The sequence below is a fragment of the Vespula vulgaris genome, chromosome 2 (genome assembly GCF_905475345.1).
Source record: "Vespula vulgaris chromosome 2, iyVesVulg1.1, whole genome shotgun sequence".
NCBI lineage: Eukaryota > Metazoa > Arthropoda > Insecta > Hymenoptera > Vespidae > Vespula > Vespula vulgaris.
Genome location: NC_066587.1, coordinates 8,105,296 through 8,120,623, shown reverse-complemented (window position 1 = coordinate 8,120,623; position 15,328 = coordinate 8,105,296). Strand labels below are relative to the sequence as shown.

General features: G+C 36.3%; 2 protein-coding genes across 2 annotated transcripts in view; both read right to left on the bottom strand.

Moving 5' to 3' along the window:
- The window catches only part of LOC127072597 (protein artichoke-like), a 110,924-nt gene that overhangs the window by 79,864 nt on the left and 15,732 nt on the right, over nucleotides 1-15,328 (bottom strand). The window lies entirely within an intron of this gene.
- Nucleotides 354-1,149, bottom strand: LOC127072623 (uncharacterized). Its single transcript, XM_051013162.1, has 2 exons — nucleotides 657-1,149; nucleotides 354-581 (listed from the first exon to the last, which is right to left on the bottom strand). Exons 1-2 carry the CDS (start codon nucleotides 1,001-1,003, stop codon nucleotides 401-403), a joined length of 528 nt encoding a protein of 175 aa, XP_050869119.1. The 5' UTR covers nucleotides 1,004-1,149; the 3' UTR covers nucleotides 354-400.

The window sequence follows — 15,328 nt, the reverse complement described above, 5'->3', positions numbered from 1 at the left end:
AGCTATCTTAAAGCGCTCTCTAGCTTGGAAAATTTTCGACTAATCGTATTCGAGCATTCCAGTATTTGAATATTTGAATATTCCATTATGAGTGTTGCAACTCGGTAAGCTAGCAAACTTGTATGCTACTCCTGTTATTCTTGGTCTACTTTTAAAATTTTCCTTTGGAATTTTGATCGTTCACGATCGAAGAAAAAGAAAATTCTTTGTATTTCTTTTTTATTCATTTTTATTATTTGGAACAATTTTTTTTTCTTTTTTTAATAAAAAAATCTAATGTATTACGAGCGATTATTTCGAGTACAAGTTGAATGTTTACAGACTAGAACGTACATACGTATAAGTTCATTTTAAACATCTTGTAAGAAAAAAAAATTTAATGACATTAATTAATAGTATTCTATTCAACTAAGTTCCATAATATCGGTCCCGAAGTATTAAAGTTTTCTAATACGATAACGTCGGGTGTTGAAATCTTCAGATAAATAATTTCTGAATAGTATGGATCCATCTTATGTTGAACGTCGTACAATTCTGCCTCTATATCCGCTAGTGGATTAATTTCTGTACTCGGAGTATCTCTATCGACATAATTTCATGCTTAATTAACTATTCTAATAATCAAGAGAAATGATATATGAATTTTGAACGGTTACTTGTGTTTCTCCCTCATTATTATTGGTGTTACAAGATTATTTTTTTTCTTCTTTACTTCGTTCAGGATATTCCTGACTCCGATGTCTTTTAAGAAAAATGAAAATTTTGTTCTATCAAAGGGATTTTTACTATTTTTTGACGCTACCGTCTCTGTTTTGAAATTTCGAAGGAGATTGACATTTTTGATTTTTTTGACACTACTATTAAATATTTCACTGCCTTGAAGGGTATTTAAAGGTTGAAATTTCAGGTCGGAGGTGACGGAAGTATTACAATTTCTTGAAATTTGTTCCGTAATGTATTTCGAAAATTGATTTACTGGCAGCAGCCTTAGTCGAGACAACATCTTTGATTCTTTCCTGGGGTTTTCTTTTTCATTAATAAAAATCCAAGAAATAGAAGTATTACCTCGACTATCGCTGCCAAGTATCGGGGAAATAACGATTTTTTCTTTTACATTCTGTTTACTCGAAAGTACTTTTTAACAGAACTCGTAATACATAATTAGTATTAGAAATAGAAATTAAATGACATTTCGTGCATTTTTTTGTTTTTCGTTTTTGTTTCCTCTTCTGGGATATCTCTTCTTCTGTTTCCTATGAAGAGCATTAATCGATTACGAGCGATTCTCGATAAAGAGCAAATTTAAGGGTATTTTTCATCGTGAAATTTCTTACCAATTTTTCTATTCATTTTTTCGTCGTCATTTTCAAAGCATAGGGAGATCAAATGTTTCACGGTTAATATTTAACATGAGGAATTAACAAATGATGAGGATCGGTGAAATCGGAGCACGTTTATGCCTGTGCCGAGTGCATCAAAGAGACCTTGTGAATGGATCGATATATATACCGCATGGATAAAAAATATTGCAAACAAGTAATCGTACATATCTATGTATCTACGTATAAACGCTTTACGTTTTGTGGCAAATAACGATGATATTTGATCCAAGAGTAAAATTGTAGCGGGTAACTCGAGCGTAGACGAGAGCCATCCGGTAAGCGGCGCGCGGTTTAGCCGCGGTAATGTCGACATTATGTTTCGCAATATGGAAGCAGGCTAAATGACGCGGAACTCGGGCATTGCCAGGACGACGCCAGAATCAATTCGAACGGCGTTTCATCTATTCTCTTTGTAACATAGGTAGGTATACGCGTTCTACGTAGAACACGTTTCACGTTTATCCGCATCGCGGAAAGTACGAACGATGTGCGGCCTGCGGCGGACAAAACGTTTCGTTTCTCTGCATCCAAAATAATTGCTTTGCAGCGCTTGATGAGGTACTTCTGTGGAAACGTTGGATCGCCGATTTGCCCGCGTTGCGATTTCGTGCATTGAATTTCAATCGGAAAGTCGAATTATTCCGGCTCGATATTTCGTTATTTTATTGGGAACGAGCGTGTGTGTCGTGTGTGATAGAAAATAGTTGCTACTTTTGATAGTTAGCGCTATTTTGACTTTTAATGTCGTCACGTAGGATATCCTATATAAAATTCAACATCTAGATATTTCTTTTAGATTCAGTATTATAAAGAAAAGAAAAGAAAAAAGTTATATCGTCAACACGAGACAAAATTGTTTCATTGGACGAATAATATTTTAAGATTTGTCATTACAATGTTTGTACTCTGAACGGAATAAATTACGTGTGAACGGAAAGAGATGTAAGAGTTGTAAGTTCACGAGAATTTTAGCCCGCATGACGTATTTTGAATTCATGGTCGACATTAATTGTTTATAATAAATCATGATAAATTAAATGAAAAACAAAGAGGAGATATTTAAGCGTTCGGTTTTAAATCGGATATTCTGTATTCCTTTTATTTTGTCATTATCGAGGTACTTTATAAATTTTCTCGACAGTGATAGGAGGGAATCGAAGAACCTGGACGATAAAGTGCGAAAATTGAATGGAAGAACGCAGATCCTTCAAACATTTGTCGAGGATTTATAGGGGAGCAGATTGTCCAGGATGCGAACGGGTTACTTTCTTTTGGACAACGGTTAGAAACAAAAGATTCCAGTCAAAGCGAATTTGTCGAATAATCGAGTGGCGCGGACAGTGACGAACGGCTCGCTTTTGCCTCCACAGCCCAGCTGTCCCTTTTTCTCTCTTAAGAAATAAAACGATCGCAATGTCCTTTCATCTTTCCACCGTAAAATTCCCATTTCCGAGGATCGCTTATGCGTAATATCTACTCTACTTCGTTCTGCGTTCTCTTTTGTCTACGATATTCCGTTACAATTCTTTTGTAACGTTGACGTTTTCCACTAATCCATCTAGTTTTTAATCCTTCTTTTAAAAATAACGAGAAACAGTCGGATTATTTATTGTTACAACGAAATTGATTAATATAATGACCTTTACAAAAATATTCTGCGAATCGATATATATTTTCTCGTCGTCGAATGGAATATTTCATTCCGAGTAAAAACAATTTCAAAGCTATCTAAAATACAATATAAAGAAAGAAATATGGACGCGTTTTCGTAATATTGTTTAAAAAGTCGTTATTCTCAGTTTCATACCTCTCAGACGGTATCGAGCCTTTTCTCTTTTCTCTCCGAGTTCTCCCTCGGTGATGCGGATTTAATTAATCGATCAATTTACGAGCAGCACAGATAGAGACGGCGATTACATCGAAAGCTTTTCCCCCTCGTTGTTTATTCGAAGAGTCGATGCGCATAATGGAAACGCACGCTTCCCGATATTCGATTCGTCCCACGTATTCATCTCTCTCTCTTTCTCTCTCTCTCTCTGTTTCTCTCTTTCTCTCTTTCTCACTGATTTTCTAATTGACGGGGAATTTCATTCCTAATGGAACGGAACACCTTTCTTGTTCGAGCTTACCGTCGTCATCACCATCACTGGTATACTCTGTATACCCTAGTATTCTCACAATCAGTAGCACCGACTCGATTCACGTTTTTCCACAGACGACTCAGATTCCTGTTACTATCGCAGTAACGGCAACCGTTGGAGCCCCCTTTTGTATATTGCTGAAGGCAAAAGTCAAATAAATCAAGCGCGAAAAGCCAGCGAACGAGCGATCACGCGGAGAGGGGTACGACAATTAACGTGTCGAGTCTGCACGTGGCTTTGTTATGTTAAACAAATTGCACGCCAAGTTGCCTGCCTTACGACGGCGACAGCCATAACAGAAAGAAAGAGAGAGGGGGAGAGAGAGAGAGAAACAGAATAAAAGGCAGAAAGAGAAGGTAGTGGGGTGGTGGAATAGAAAGGGGTAGATGTTTCTTCGACGAACAAAAAGGTTTAAACGTAGACGGTCTTTCTCTCTCTTTCTCTTTCTCTCACCCCTTTTTTTCTTTTTTTATTTTTCTTTTGCATTCTCTTTCTCTTTTTCTTTCTTCTTCCTCTGAAAGCAAAATGCTAAGGGAGAAGTCGAGAGTGGAAGAAAGCATATTCCATTACGAGCAGGGTCTGGAAGAAAATCTTGGCTCGAAATGATTCGCAGAAAATGGAGAGAGAATGATTCGGTTCGAAATAAGCAGGAGGCACGATTTGTCGGTGAGTTTGGCCGTTTTATATGATTTCGTGCCACCATGTACCTGCGTTCCGTGCCATTCAGCGTCGAGAATTCCAAGTCAAGGAACAAGGAGAGGAAGGGAGAAAGGAGGGTGTAAATTGTTCCATCTTCTATGATGAAGCACTAAAACATTTAATACATATACGTATACCCGCATAACGTTTCTGTGACTTCGTTTAATTATTTTATTATAAAAACAAATATATTATAAGGTTGGACAGTCTGTATTTGTATGATATCGTCCCAAATGATCTATTTTACTTCTCTCTAGACGGCCAAAAAATCTCGACTCGTATGAAACGACAAATTTTGTTGGTTTTATTATACGAGAGTTCAACGCTTCGTTGCTTTTTATTTCTCGCATTTATGCGTGCCTTGTAGGCAACAACAACGGGCCGACTAAACGAATAAATCAAAAAGAGGAAAAAGAGGGAGAGAGAGAAAGAGAGAGAGAGAGAGAGAATGTAGAGATTTTGCGATCGTTACATCGACTCGTATTAACGACTCGGTATATATTTTCGTTTACTGTGTTTTTTTACTTTTTTCTTTCCATCTCGTCGTTACGTGCCGTTCGAATGCCGTTCGAATGCCGTCGCAAAGTTAACTCACAGCCCTATTTTCGCGCCATTTTCGTTCGCGAACGAGAAACAATGAGAAAGGAAATGGATATCCAATGTAAGTGTCGAACGTGTGCTGGAGGGTAGCTACCCTCTTCTCTCTCTCTCTCTTTCTCTCTGTACACACACACACACACACACATATTTATATATTTCTCTTTTTCTACCTCTGCACCTTTCTCTTTCTCTTCCTCTCTATATACTTTTCATGTTGCTCTTTCGGATATCGTTGCAGTCACCGACAACAACTAGATTATGTTAATAATTTGTTTAATTAACGAGTTATTGGTCGGAGCTTCTGGCGAGTAGAAGAGCGAAAGGTAATTAACGATCGAAAATTAACGTCGTTTATCGTCATTCAACAAGCACATATCGTGCCACGCCCCACTCCATTTTCCGTAATAATTACCTCTAGCTGAATATCGGACCGAATATCGTTCAATTGCGTGACGCCTCTCGGAATCATCTGTATCATCTATGAAAGAATGACGTGAGGTTTCAATAAATTATCTATTCTGTTGTTCGAACGACCAATTTTCCGTATTTTTCACCGGATGAACGTAAAGTTTGCATTTTACATAAGTCCATAATCATGCGATGGATACTTGTTGATTGGATGGTAATAAATTATTTTCCTTTAAAAATGCACAGCTGGATAATTGGTAAAAAAAGCTTTGTTATTACGTACAGATAATCATTATTATTTGATGATCCAATTTGAACATGGTAATAAAAAACTAAACTTCTTTGTATATCTGTATTCAAAGAAGTAACCGTTAAATTGGAAGCAAATATACTTAAACCTCTCGACATCATTAATAAATTGATAGCAAGTTGTAAGAGATAAGAGGCTGGTGAATGATGTACTTGAGTAATATCAAAGAAGTGAATATATTTGAATAACATAGAGTTTACATACCTTTACATGCTACTCGATGCAACTTTACACAATTGTATATGACACTGTACGATATTATGTGACTTTATAACACAAGTGGTCGCTTGACATTTTTTTTCAAAATGGTTCACTCACACATGATTCTACTCTACCTTCTCTCACATACATACTACTACTATCACGATAATCATAATTATCATTATATAAAATATTATTTAGTACCGTATATAAAAAGTTTAGTACATATAAGAAATACGAGTTAGACTTCATTCAATAAAAAAATCTACGAAAACTAAAAGAAAGTTACTTTCAAGAATCGATTTGCCCGTTCATGGGACTCATATATGTACATTTACATCGATATTAATATTTTAGCTGATTCAAAAAAGTACTTATGATATAAAATGTATAAAGACTGATCTATGCATGATACGTTTTATCACTTATTCCATATAACGTTTTCAGAATCAACGTCTAAACACATTGTTAGTTGTTCAATGTTATACTTGTGTTTCTTGTTTTATATAATTAAAGGCAAGTAATTAGAACGAAATATAAAAGATAGCGTTAAAATTTAAATTTTATACTATACGTTAAAAAAGAATGAGAGCGAGCATGCGAACGAGATAGGTCTTCCGGAGTTCTACGGTCGTCGAGCTATTTTCCACGGTCCGGCGAATTGAGAGCAAAGCGAAGTGACCTCTCTTGCTCGAACGCTTCGATCGGAATGGCAAGGGACGCGCTGGGTGCGTCTGGTCGTCGAGGAGGTGAGATAACGAGCTCCGAAGAACATTTCATTGAATTTTTCGGACCAAAGAGTACTCACATTCTCGAAAAAGTCGAATGCCCGAATCTCCCTTCTAATAATTTCTTTCCCGAATTTACGTGACGAAAGCTTAGTAAAAGGATAGAGTGTCGCAATGCGGTGTTCTCATCCTTAAAATTAGAACTTGTATGTTATCCATGGATAAGCTAATTAGATTTTAAATAAGAAACGCATCGTGAACGTTAAACCGAGGCATCATCGTATTATTCGGCATGAAAATCCGACATGGCTTCCTCTAATCGTGGCAGATAGCTCGGTAAGTGGGCCAACAATTACTGGATCTTCCTCTTTCTACCAAGCTTGTTTTAATATTTCGAATAAAACCATTGCGAGCAAGACGTTTATTTATAGACGAAAACGTTTTGAAATGGGGAGGAATATAATCGATTTAAAGTTCACGAAGAAAGAGATAGCATTTTCTAAGAGAACAACAAACAGACATTAATAGAGAGATCGACGAATGTTTCGGATAAACCGAGTTATAAAAATAAATAAAGATGAAATAGATAAAATGATAAAAATAAAAAGAGAAGAAAAGATAACAAAGATAAGAATCGAAATACACACTGTAACGAAGTTATCGATTAATTCTTTGAAGGGATACCTTGAAGGGAAGAGTTGTATCAATGAAAGTAAAGAGGAAGAAGGTAAGAGTTTCGATCGGTTGGATATTCAAAGAATAGTCGTGCGATGGTACTTGGCACACAGAAGCATCGATAAAAAGAAAAAGATGCAATATCGTTCAAAGTTGTATTTTTGTGTAAAGAAGGAAAGGTGGTGAAAGTGGTTGCCTTCAATGACGATATCTTGCTGTCCTTTCGCAGCTTATCTTCGTCGGCTGAAGTTGCAAGATGTTGCTTCGACCATTTTCTATGGCCGCAAGAGAAGCTGTTTTATATGTTTACGGCCTATTCGTGCTGCTTAATGGATCCTAAAACGTTCGAGTGCCTTTTATCGGGTCACGACGTGGTGCGTCGAGGCGCACGTGCCTTTCCGTGATCGGCGCGTGCACCGAAATAGCGTGACTTCTTTCGCGTCTTCACCCAGGCTTCTCCCTTCGTTTCTTTTTCTTTCCTTGCTGCCATGAAAGCTATTGTGCACTTTGAGTTGGTGGTTCGCATTACCAATTTAAAATTGAGTTTCCAATTGAAAGCCGTGCGAAAGCGAAGTACGAAGATATGATGATCGTGGCTGGAGACTTTGTAAAATATGATGGAAGTAGATGTCCTAAATGGAAAAAAACTGTAATTAAAAGAAAACATTCGACGGTATCATCGATATTATTCTTAGGAGAATCGACGCTCACCAATATTGCAACAGATCAATATCTATAGATAGATTTTCAATCTTTACTTAACAGTAACATGGCTCTTATTTTCGAAAACAGAAAGATTATTTTCTGTTGGTGGTACGAATATAAATATCATCCCCGTTAAACGTATCGTCCTTCTCCATCCTCAGTGGAGAAGGCCTGATCGAAACTGCTACCATGGGACTGATAATCGTAAAGCAACGTCGAACGTGACCTAGCCGATCGTAAAATAAATCATTATTATTACTACTATATATATATATATATATATATATATATATATACATATATATACATAAATATATATATATATACATATATACATGTTTATGTGATGTACTGACAAAATGGACGACTAATACTACTTCGCTAGTTCTCCCTCCTTCTTTCGTTTATATGGACAGTACTGTTCCAACTAACGGCACCCTCTCATCGAACAATTTGAACGGATATTTTATAGCACGATAAATCAGCAGATCGGAATCCGATTGTTTCACGGAGCTTTTATTATAGAAAGAAATCTATTTTCAATTCGCCGTCGAATTCTCTTCTTTCTTCACTATTTCTATCTCTTTCTATTATTCTTATTTTTCCTCTTTTTTATACTCTTAGCTTTCGTAATCTTCAAGGTCGCGCACTCTTTCGAGTTTCCTGTTCGTATCGCTGCTTCTTTCCCTCCCCTTCTTGTGTTAACGAGTTTCCTCGTGAAAACGATGCCCGAGGGTAAGAATCAGGAAAAGGGAAAGAAAGAGAGAGAGGGAGAGAAAGAGAGAAAGAGGAAGAAAGAGAGGAAGAGAAAGAAAGATCGAAAGAGAAAGAGAGAGAGAGAAAGAGAGAAAGAGAGAGAGGGTAGCTTCGTCACGAAAGGCTCGAGTACTCGTGTGTTTCTTCGAGGGAAACAGAAAGGGAGTGAGAGTCACTGGAATAGGGTCGTTCGATCTTAGCTAGCCGACTAAAGGGTTTTACGTTGCTTGATTTATTCAATCCCAATACATATATGTATGTATGTTTATATGTATATCTATATTGAATACCATACATACATATAAGTACGTATGAGTGTATGCACGTGCGTTGACTGCGAAAATTGTTTAGTTTTTTGAATTATAGTTTTATATAAGATAGAATATTTAAAAACACTTTTCTCATTGATTCATTGTCGAATATAATAAAATAATTAACACGAAATTATACAGAAGTAATTCCATAGAATTGGATTATACTTATCGCGAATAAGAATTTCCTATATTTTCCATAGAAAAGAGATAAGGGTTGAACAATGCGTGAGTTTATATTCGGACATATAGACCGTTTGAAAAGTAGAAAAGGACTGGTACTAATAGGACTGTACTCTTGATCCTGCGAGCGAACGGGTAATCATTACTTGGAACTCGTAGTTGCACGAAAGTCACGCCAACCGGCGACACGAACCAACCTTCTTCCTTCTTTCTCTTCGTGTGACTTTGTACCTATTTACTTGGATAAATGTGTGTGAGTGTACGTATGTGTGTTACCCATTCTCTTTCCTTCTATTTGTCAGAATGTTTGCTCGTCCATAATGTCCGTCCTGTTCAAGTAGCTCCTGCAATTCTCCTTCCCTCTTCGTTGAATTTCGAAGCACTGATTCAAGATACACTTGAGAGAGGGAAGGAGGAAGTGTGTGAGAGAGGGAGAGAGAGAGAGAGAGAGAGAGAGAGAGAGAGAGAGAAAGCGTTTGCGACTTTCGAAACGTCTTTTCAAGGAGTCGATTGTGTATACAATGCGTTCCTCCGTGTTTAACGTTCAACGAATGTCGAGCAAAAGTAAGCATCAAACTGATCGTTCCACATTTGGAGTTTCATTTTTACCATTGCTTTCCCAATGTTGTTCGTTTGTATGTTAACATTCTTTTAAAATACTGTATTTAAAGGAAATTTATGATCTTATTTAAATTATACGTTTGGTTAATCGAATAGAATTTTTTTGTAATGTTATTTCAAATAAGAAAAGATTATTTCAAAAAGAAACAATAATGAGAAAATAAAAAGAGAAAATAAAAAATATAAAAGAGAAATATATATATCATATATATACATATATATATATACATATACACAGATAGATACGCCTAAATCTCTTTTTTCTGCCGGAACAATTTTCCATTTCCATTATTTGCTTTTCTCATTGACTGAGAAAATCCTTTTAATTATCTTCGACGAAGAGAAAAATGTTCCTTTTCACGTAGGTCACGAAATTTTTGTATTCTCAATCAAGAAGAAGATAAAGATAGATAAAAGGAATGAGAGAAAAACATTCCTTGACTGATAACGTTAACCTGGTTCATTCTTGTTCTTTTCATCACTGTGTCAGAATATAAATTGTTAAAGAATCGTGCGGCTAATATTATGCGGAAGCAGGCACCGTGAGATGATAATGGTAGCTTCATAGTTTACCACTTTTGGCGTTATCGCTACGCTGTTGGTATTCGTTATAGGATATTTTGAAAATAGTAAAGTACTCGAGCTACCATAGTTTGTTGCCATAGTTCTTCGCCTCTAGCATAAGCCTTCGACGCTTCTTACTCTGTTATCGTTTGATTATTTTTCTCTCTTTCTCTCTCTTTCTTTCTTTCTCTCTATTTCTGTATATGATTTTTTGAGATAAAAATCATCTATCATCGATTCTTTGATACATTTTTTGATTTTCTTCTGTCTAATTTTGATTAACATAAAAAATGCATGTTTAAATAAAAGTTCGAACTTATATTTGAACTATATGGATCAGATAGAATTTATAAATGATGATAAGGATAAGACAGCGATATTGGATATATGGGTAAATGAAAGTAAATTTTGCTTAAAAAACGATAAAAATGGTATGTTATTTTCCAAGAACGACGAGAGAGAACTGAAGATGAGACTCGTAGTTAGTTCGTTCACCTCGCTGCGCCTACTGTTCTCGAGAGTAGCAGAGGACGATAACTACGATCCTCCTCCAGCTTGGGTAACTTCCAACTTTCCTTAAAGTACGATTTAAGCGCTGAATTACAACAAATAACGAACCTTTGAAAGAATCAGCATTTAAATTGTGTATTAAGTCCAAGAAATGGGAGGGTTAGGAGAGAGGAGTAAGGTCATGATATTTCGTGAATATAATGGAAAAAAAATTCATGGAGCGATCGGATTTTGAAAAGGTTTCGGTCGTTTCGTTATTGAAATTTCAAAAAGAAATAGATCGAATAAACAGATCGAATGTGAGCGATAAATGTGATTCAGGTTAAATAAATAGTAATAATAACACCAGATTTATATGAAATATATGTTAGTATTGGTTATTCCAAATACTTCTTGGTTTCCTCTCAAAGCTCATATCTGAAAAGCCCTTTTGTTGAGATTTCAAAATAGATTTTCGAGCCACGACTAACGTTTGGTTAATCAGCAAATTTGTAAATCGCGTGCTGAAAATCTCCTGTCCCAAATTAAAGTTCCGCCAACGACTGTAACACGATATATATGTAGGTATTCGTGCATATATATATATATATATATATATATATATATATATATATATATAGGTTATAATCGAATTCGAAAATTTGATCGACGGTAGAATTATCGCGATACGACAAAACGATAATGTCCCGGGGCTCACGTTTGTTCCGATTACGTAATCACATAGTAGCCTCCAGAGATTAATTAGGAGATTAAAAATGGGAAACTCGTATTGCGTTGCGTTCGTTAAGCACACCGCGATGCGTTATTCTTCTACCGATAAGAATGGAAGTTAAAATATGAGAGTGTATTTATATCCATTATGTGTTTGAACATTATTATTCTCGCGTTAACAATCTGTATTCATCGATTGAAATAGTTCGAGTGAGTTTCATCTGTGAAATAAAATTGTCCCATTATTATGCAACGTTTATTTATTTTCAACATATCTCTGTTTTAACAAGGATATGTGTGACAGCTATTCTACAATATTTACTTCTCGCGTTCACCCTTTGTACCCAAACGACGAGTACACGTCGTGCTTTGTCGGTGACAACGAGCGCGTGACAATACGCGCGAAACTTGCTATTTTTGTGTCTCCGTGGAATTTACGATGTTACTGGCCCTTCTCGCGTTCTACGAGGTCACTATTTTATTCGCATTACCGGTCGAATAAAATTCCTCGAGGGAGTTATTCGATGGTTCGGAACTTCTCCACAACTTTCTCATAGATGGAGAGAACGTGATGTGTCGCTCAGGGAACTTGAAAATTAATTAAGTTGAATTAAAAGTCACTTGTTTTTGGCGAGTTCTCTTGATTAACTTACTTTATCTATAGTCAAGCGTATGCGTATGCGTTTCTATTTCTTTCTGTGTAAATGTATGCAAGCAGACAGTTAACTTTAATTAGCTTACGAATAAACGTCCGACGTAAAATTTTCCCATAAAGTCGCTCCAAAAAAGTTAACACCCTAGTCAAGTGACATAGGTGATGATAGCCTCGACCTAACCACAATTTACAGTTACGTACCATCCACGAATTTGTCAACCAGTTTTCAAGATGATCTCTCGAAAATTTACAAAGCAGAAGAGAACAAGTGCTATCACGAATAAAAATTGCTGGATCTGATTTCGAAAAGAATAGCTTGCGAAAGAGTATAAAAAAAGTAGAAAACCTTTTGGTATAGTCCAAGATCGATACGTCGACCGATAGGACGATATCAATAATTTACCAGCCAATTTGGCCGTATTGATAGCGCGAGATTAAATGTTCTGTCTATCGTGCTGCGCTCGACGTTGTCCAAACGGAATTGGAATTCGACCGGTTTTCTCCTCTCCTACTCCCCCCCTTCTCTCTCTCTCTCTCTCTCCCTCTTTTTGACTTGTTGTTCTTTTTTTAGTTTTTATTTATTTATATTCCCGATGAAAAAGCGGTACCTATAAAGCACAGAAGATTAAACGGCAAAAGCGTATTTAAGATGTAAGCCGTTCGAAATATGAAGCGTTTCGAGTCGAGAGAAAAAAGGGAAAATAATCTCTTCTCCAGTGGTACTTCGTGATTGTAGGTACAAAAAAAAAAGATAAAAAACGAAAAAAGAAAAAGGAAATAAAAAGAAAAAAGAGAGGAAAAGAGAAGTGACGATAAAGAGTGGAACTCGTTCATTCTCAAAAGAGAGAAAAAGAGTGGGCTAAAGACAGAGAGAAACAAAGATGGAGACAAAGAGAAAGAGAGAGAAACGAGAATCATTCGACGAGAGAGCAGATAGAAAGAATTTAATCAGTGAAATCGTTCGGATAGTTGCGTCGTCTACGGTAGGAAATATAAAATACATGGCGTTCTCATTGCCCGACGGCCAATGGAATAATCGATCATTGCCTTTTTTCTCGCTATAAATAATAAACGTGTAAATTTGACGTTTTTATTAAATCGTTAATTATTAATTCGTGCGTATTCTACATATCACACCGACGAGAGATACGAGAAATATCGCGAGCAAAAAGACAGGAATTCGTAACACAGGGGAATATATTTTACGATATAATACGAATCTACGCGAGGGAAATACGTGATGTCTCGTGATGCATAAATTATAATATTTATCGTACCATCACTTCCCTTTCTATCTCTTTTTCTCTTACTCTTTTTTTCTATATTTCTCTCTTTCATTGACGTGCCTTTAAGCGCGAACTCTTTGTTGATCTATGCGAGAATCGACCACCGGTGTATTTGTTTAACGCTCAGTAACCACAAAATCGCTCGCTTGGAACTTGATCGTTGCGTTTCATTAAAATGACCTTTTACAATGGCCAGTTATATAAGCGAAAGTCCGGGCCATTGATATTCGCTAAATATTTAGTAATCATAACTACGAGGTGTTTCGTTCCTGTCGCTTTCATTATGGATTAACGTTAACAGGATTTTGTAATTATCAAATCATATTTCCAAACGTTTTAATGTTCCTTCCTCTTTTCTTTTATATTTTCCCATAATTTCATTCGCAACTATTTACGTAGAACAAGTTATTTTGCAGCTGATTAACTCTTGATACGCAATGAGGAGAAAATGGTAAGAAGGGAAGAAAAGAAAAAAAAAGAGATAAAAATAGAAATAAAAAGAAAAAAGACAAATAAGTTAATAATCGTCACTTGGTGAGAAAATATGTTCGACCGCCGTCCTTTCGCACGTAGCACGTTCGAAATAATTGAATTTCTGCTTGGCACCATGCCCCGCGACCATTCATCAAGCCCCTATCGGAGAGCAGTTAATTGCTATCCGTAAATAACAGTCGTGCGACTTACCACGCAAATGACCGAACTCGTGCACTCCACCCTCTTCGACACCCTTTATTTTCCTGCTATTATAGTCGGTCTTGAATGGTCAGTAGGCAGCCGATAACATCGAATCCTCGAACGAACACACGTAGCAGCTTCGCGAAAGGGTATCCAAACTCTCTATCGAAAGAGAGAGAGAGAGAGAGAGAGAGAGAGAGAGAGAGAGAGAGAGAGAGAGAGGGAGAGGGAGGCTTCGCTACGACCTGCACGTACCAAACTCTGGAATTTCTCTTGGTATTTCTAGCCGTGGGAATTTCGCGTGACCTTGTCTTTAGACAACTTCTCAGCGCGGAAAACTTTATCCGTGTTGAGCACGCTACTACCTTCCCTACATTCTTTCTTCGACGTACGAGATATTCATTATGCTGCGAACATGATTAATGCATTCCCTTCTTATCCGTTCTGCCAGAGGAACCGTATTAGTTAATTAATTTGGTTGGTACCCTATAGATTGACTACTTTCAGCAATGCATCGAGAAGTGCTTAGCAATTAATTTCTGTCATCTAGTCCTTATCATAAAATGTGATATTACAACTACTTGTAGTATTCTATCTTATAAGAATTGGCATTCTGTGTCGTAAAATACGTACGTATATGTATTTGTAATGTGACGATAAAGTGGGAACAACATAACACTGAAAACAAGAATGATTGTATCTGGACATGAATTATAAAATTAGTTTTCGAGAAACTGTTTAATAAAATTTCTTGTAACAAGTTGATTATAAAAATTGCTAAATGATTATGCATCTTGTATTATACATATGTATACAAGATTAAAAAAATCAATTATCGCAAACAATAGATTAAATTAACTTTTATAGGAAATTATGAAAAATATAGCGAGAAAATAAGCAAAAATTTTCTCTATAATACAGTTTTTCTTCGAAGTCTTTATGACTTTTAATTTCGGAGATATTTTCATAAAATAAATCGATAAAAGTAAATAGAAGACTGGTGTAGTGAAACGCCGACCTATATAATTTCTTTAAAGACTCATTGACTTTGTGGTTTACACAAATTCCTGGATTTTACGCAAGCTTTTCAGCTGGGAAACGTAAACAGTCTCTTCTCTACTACTACGCGTATACTACAGATGCATATGTATATATGAATTATGAATATCGTTATTTCGAAAGCAATATCTTCGCAAACAAAGATCGT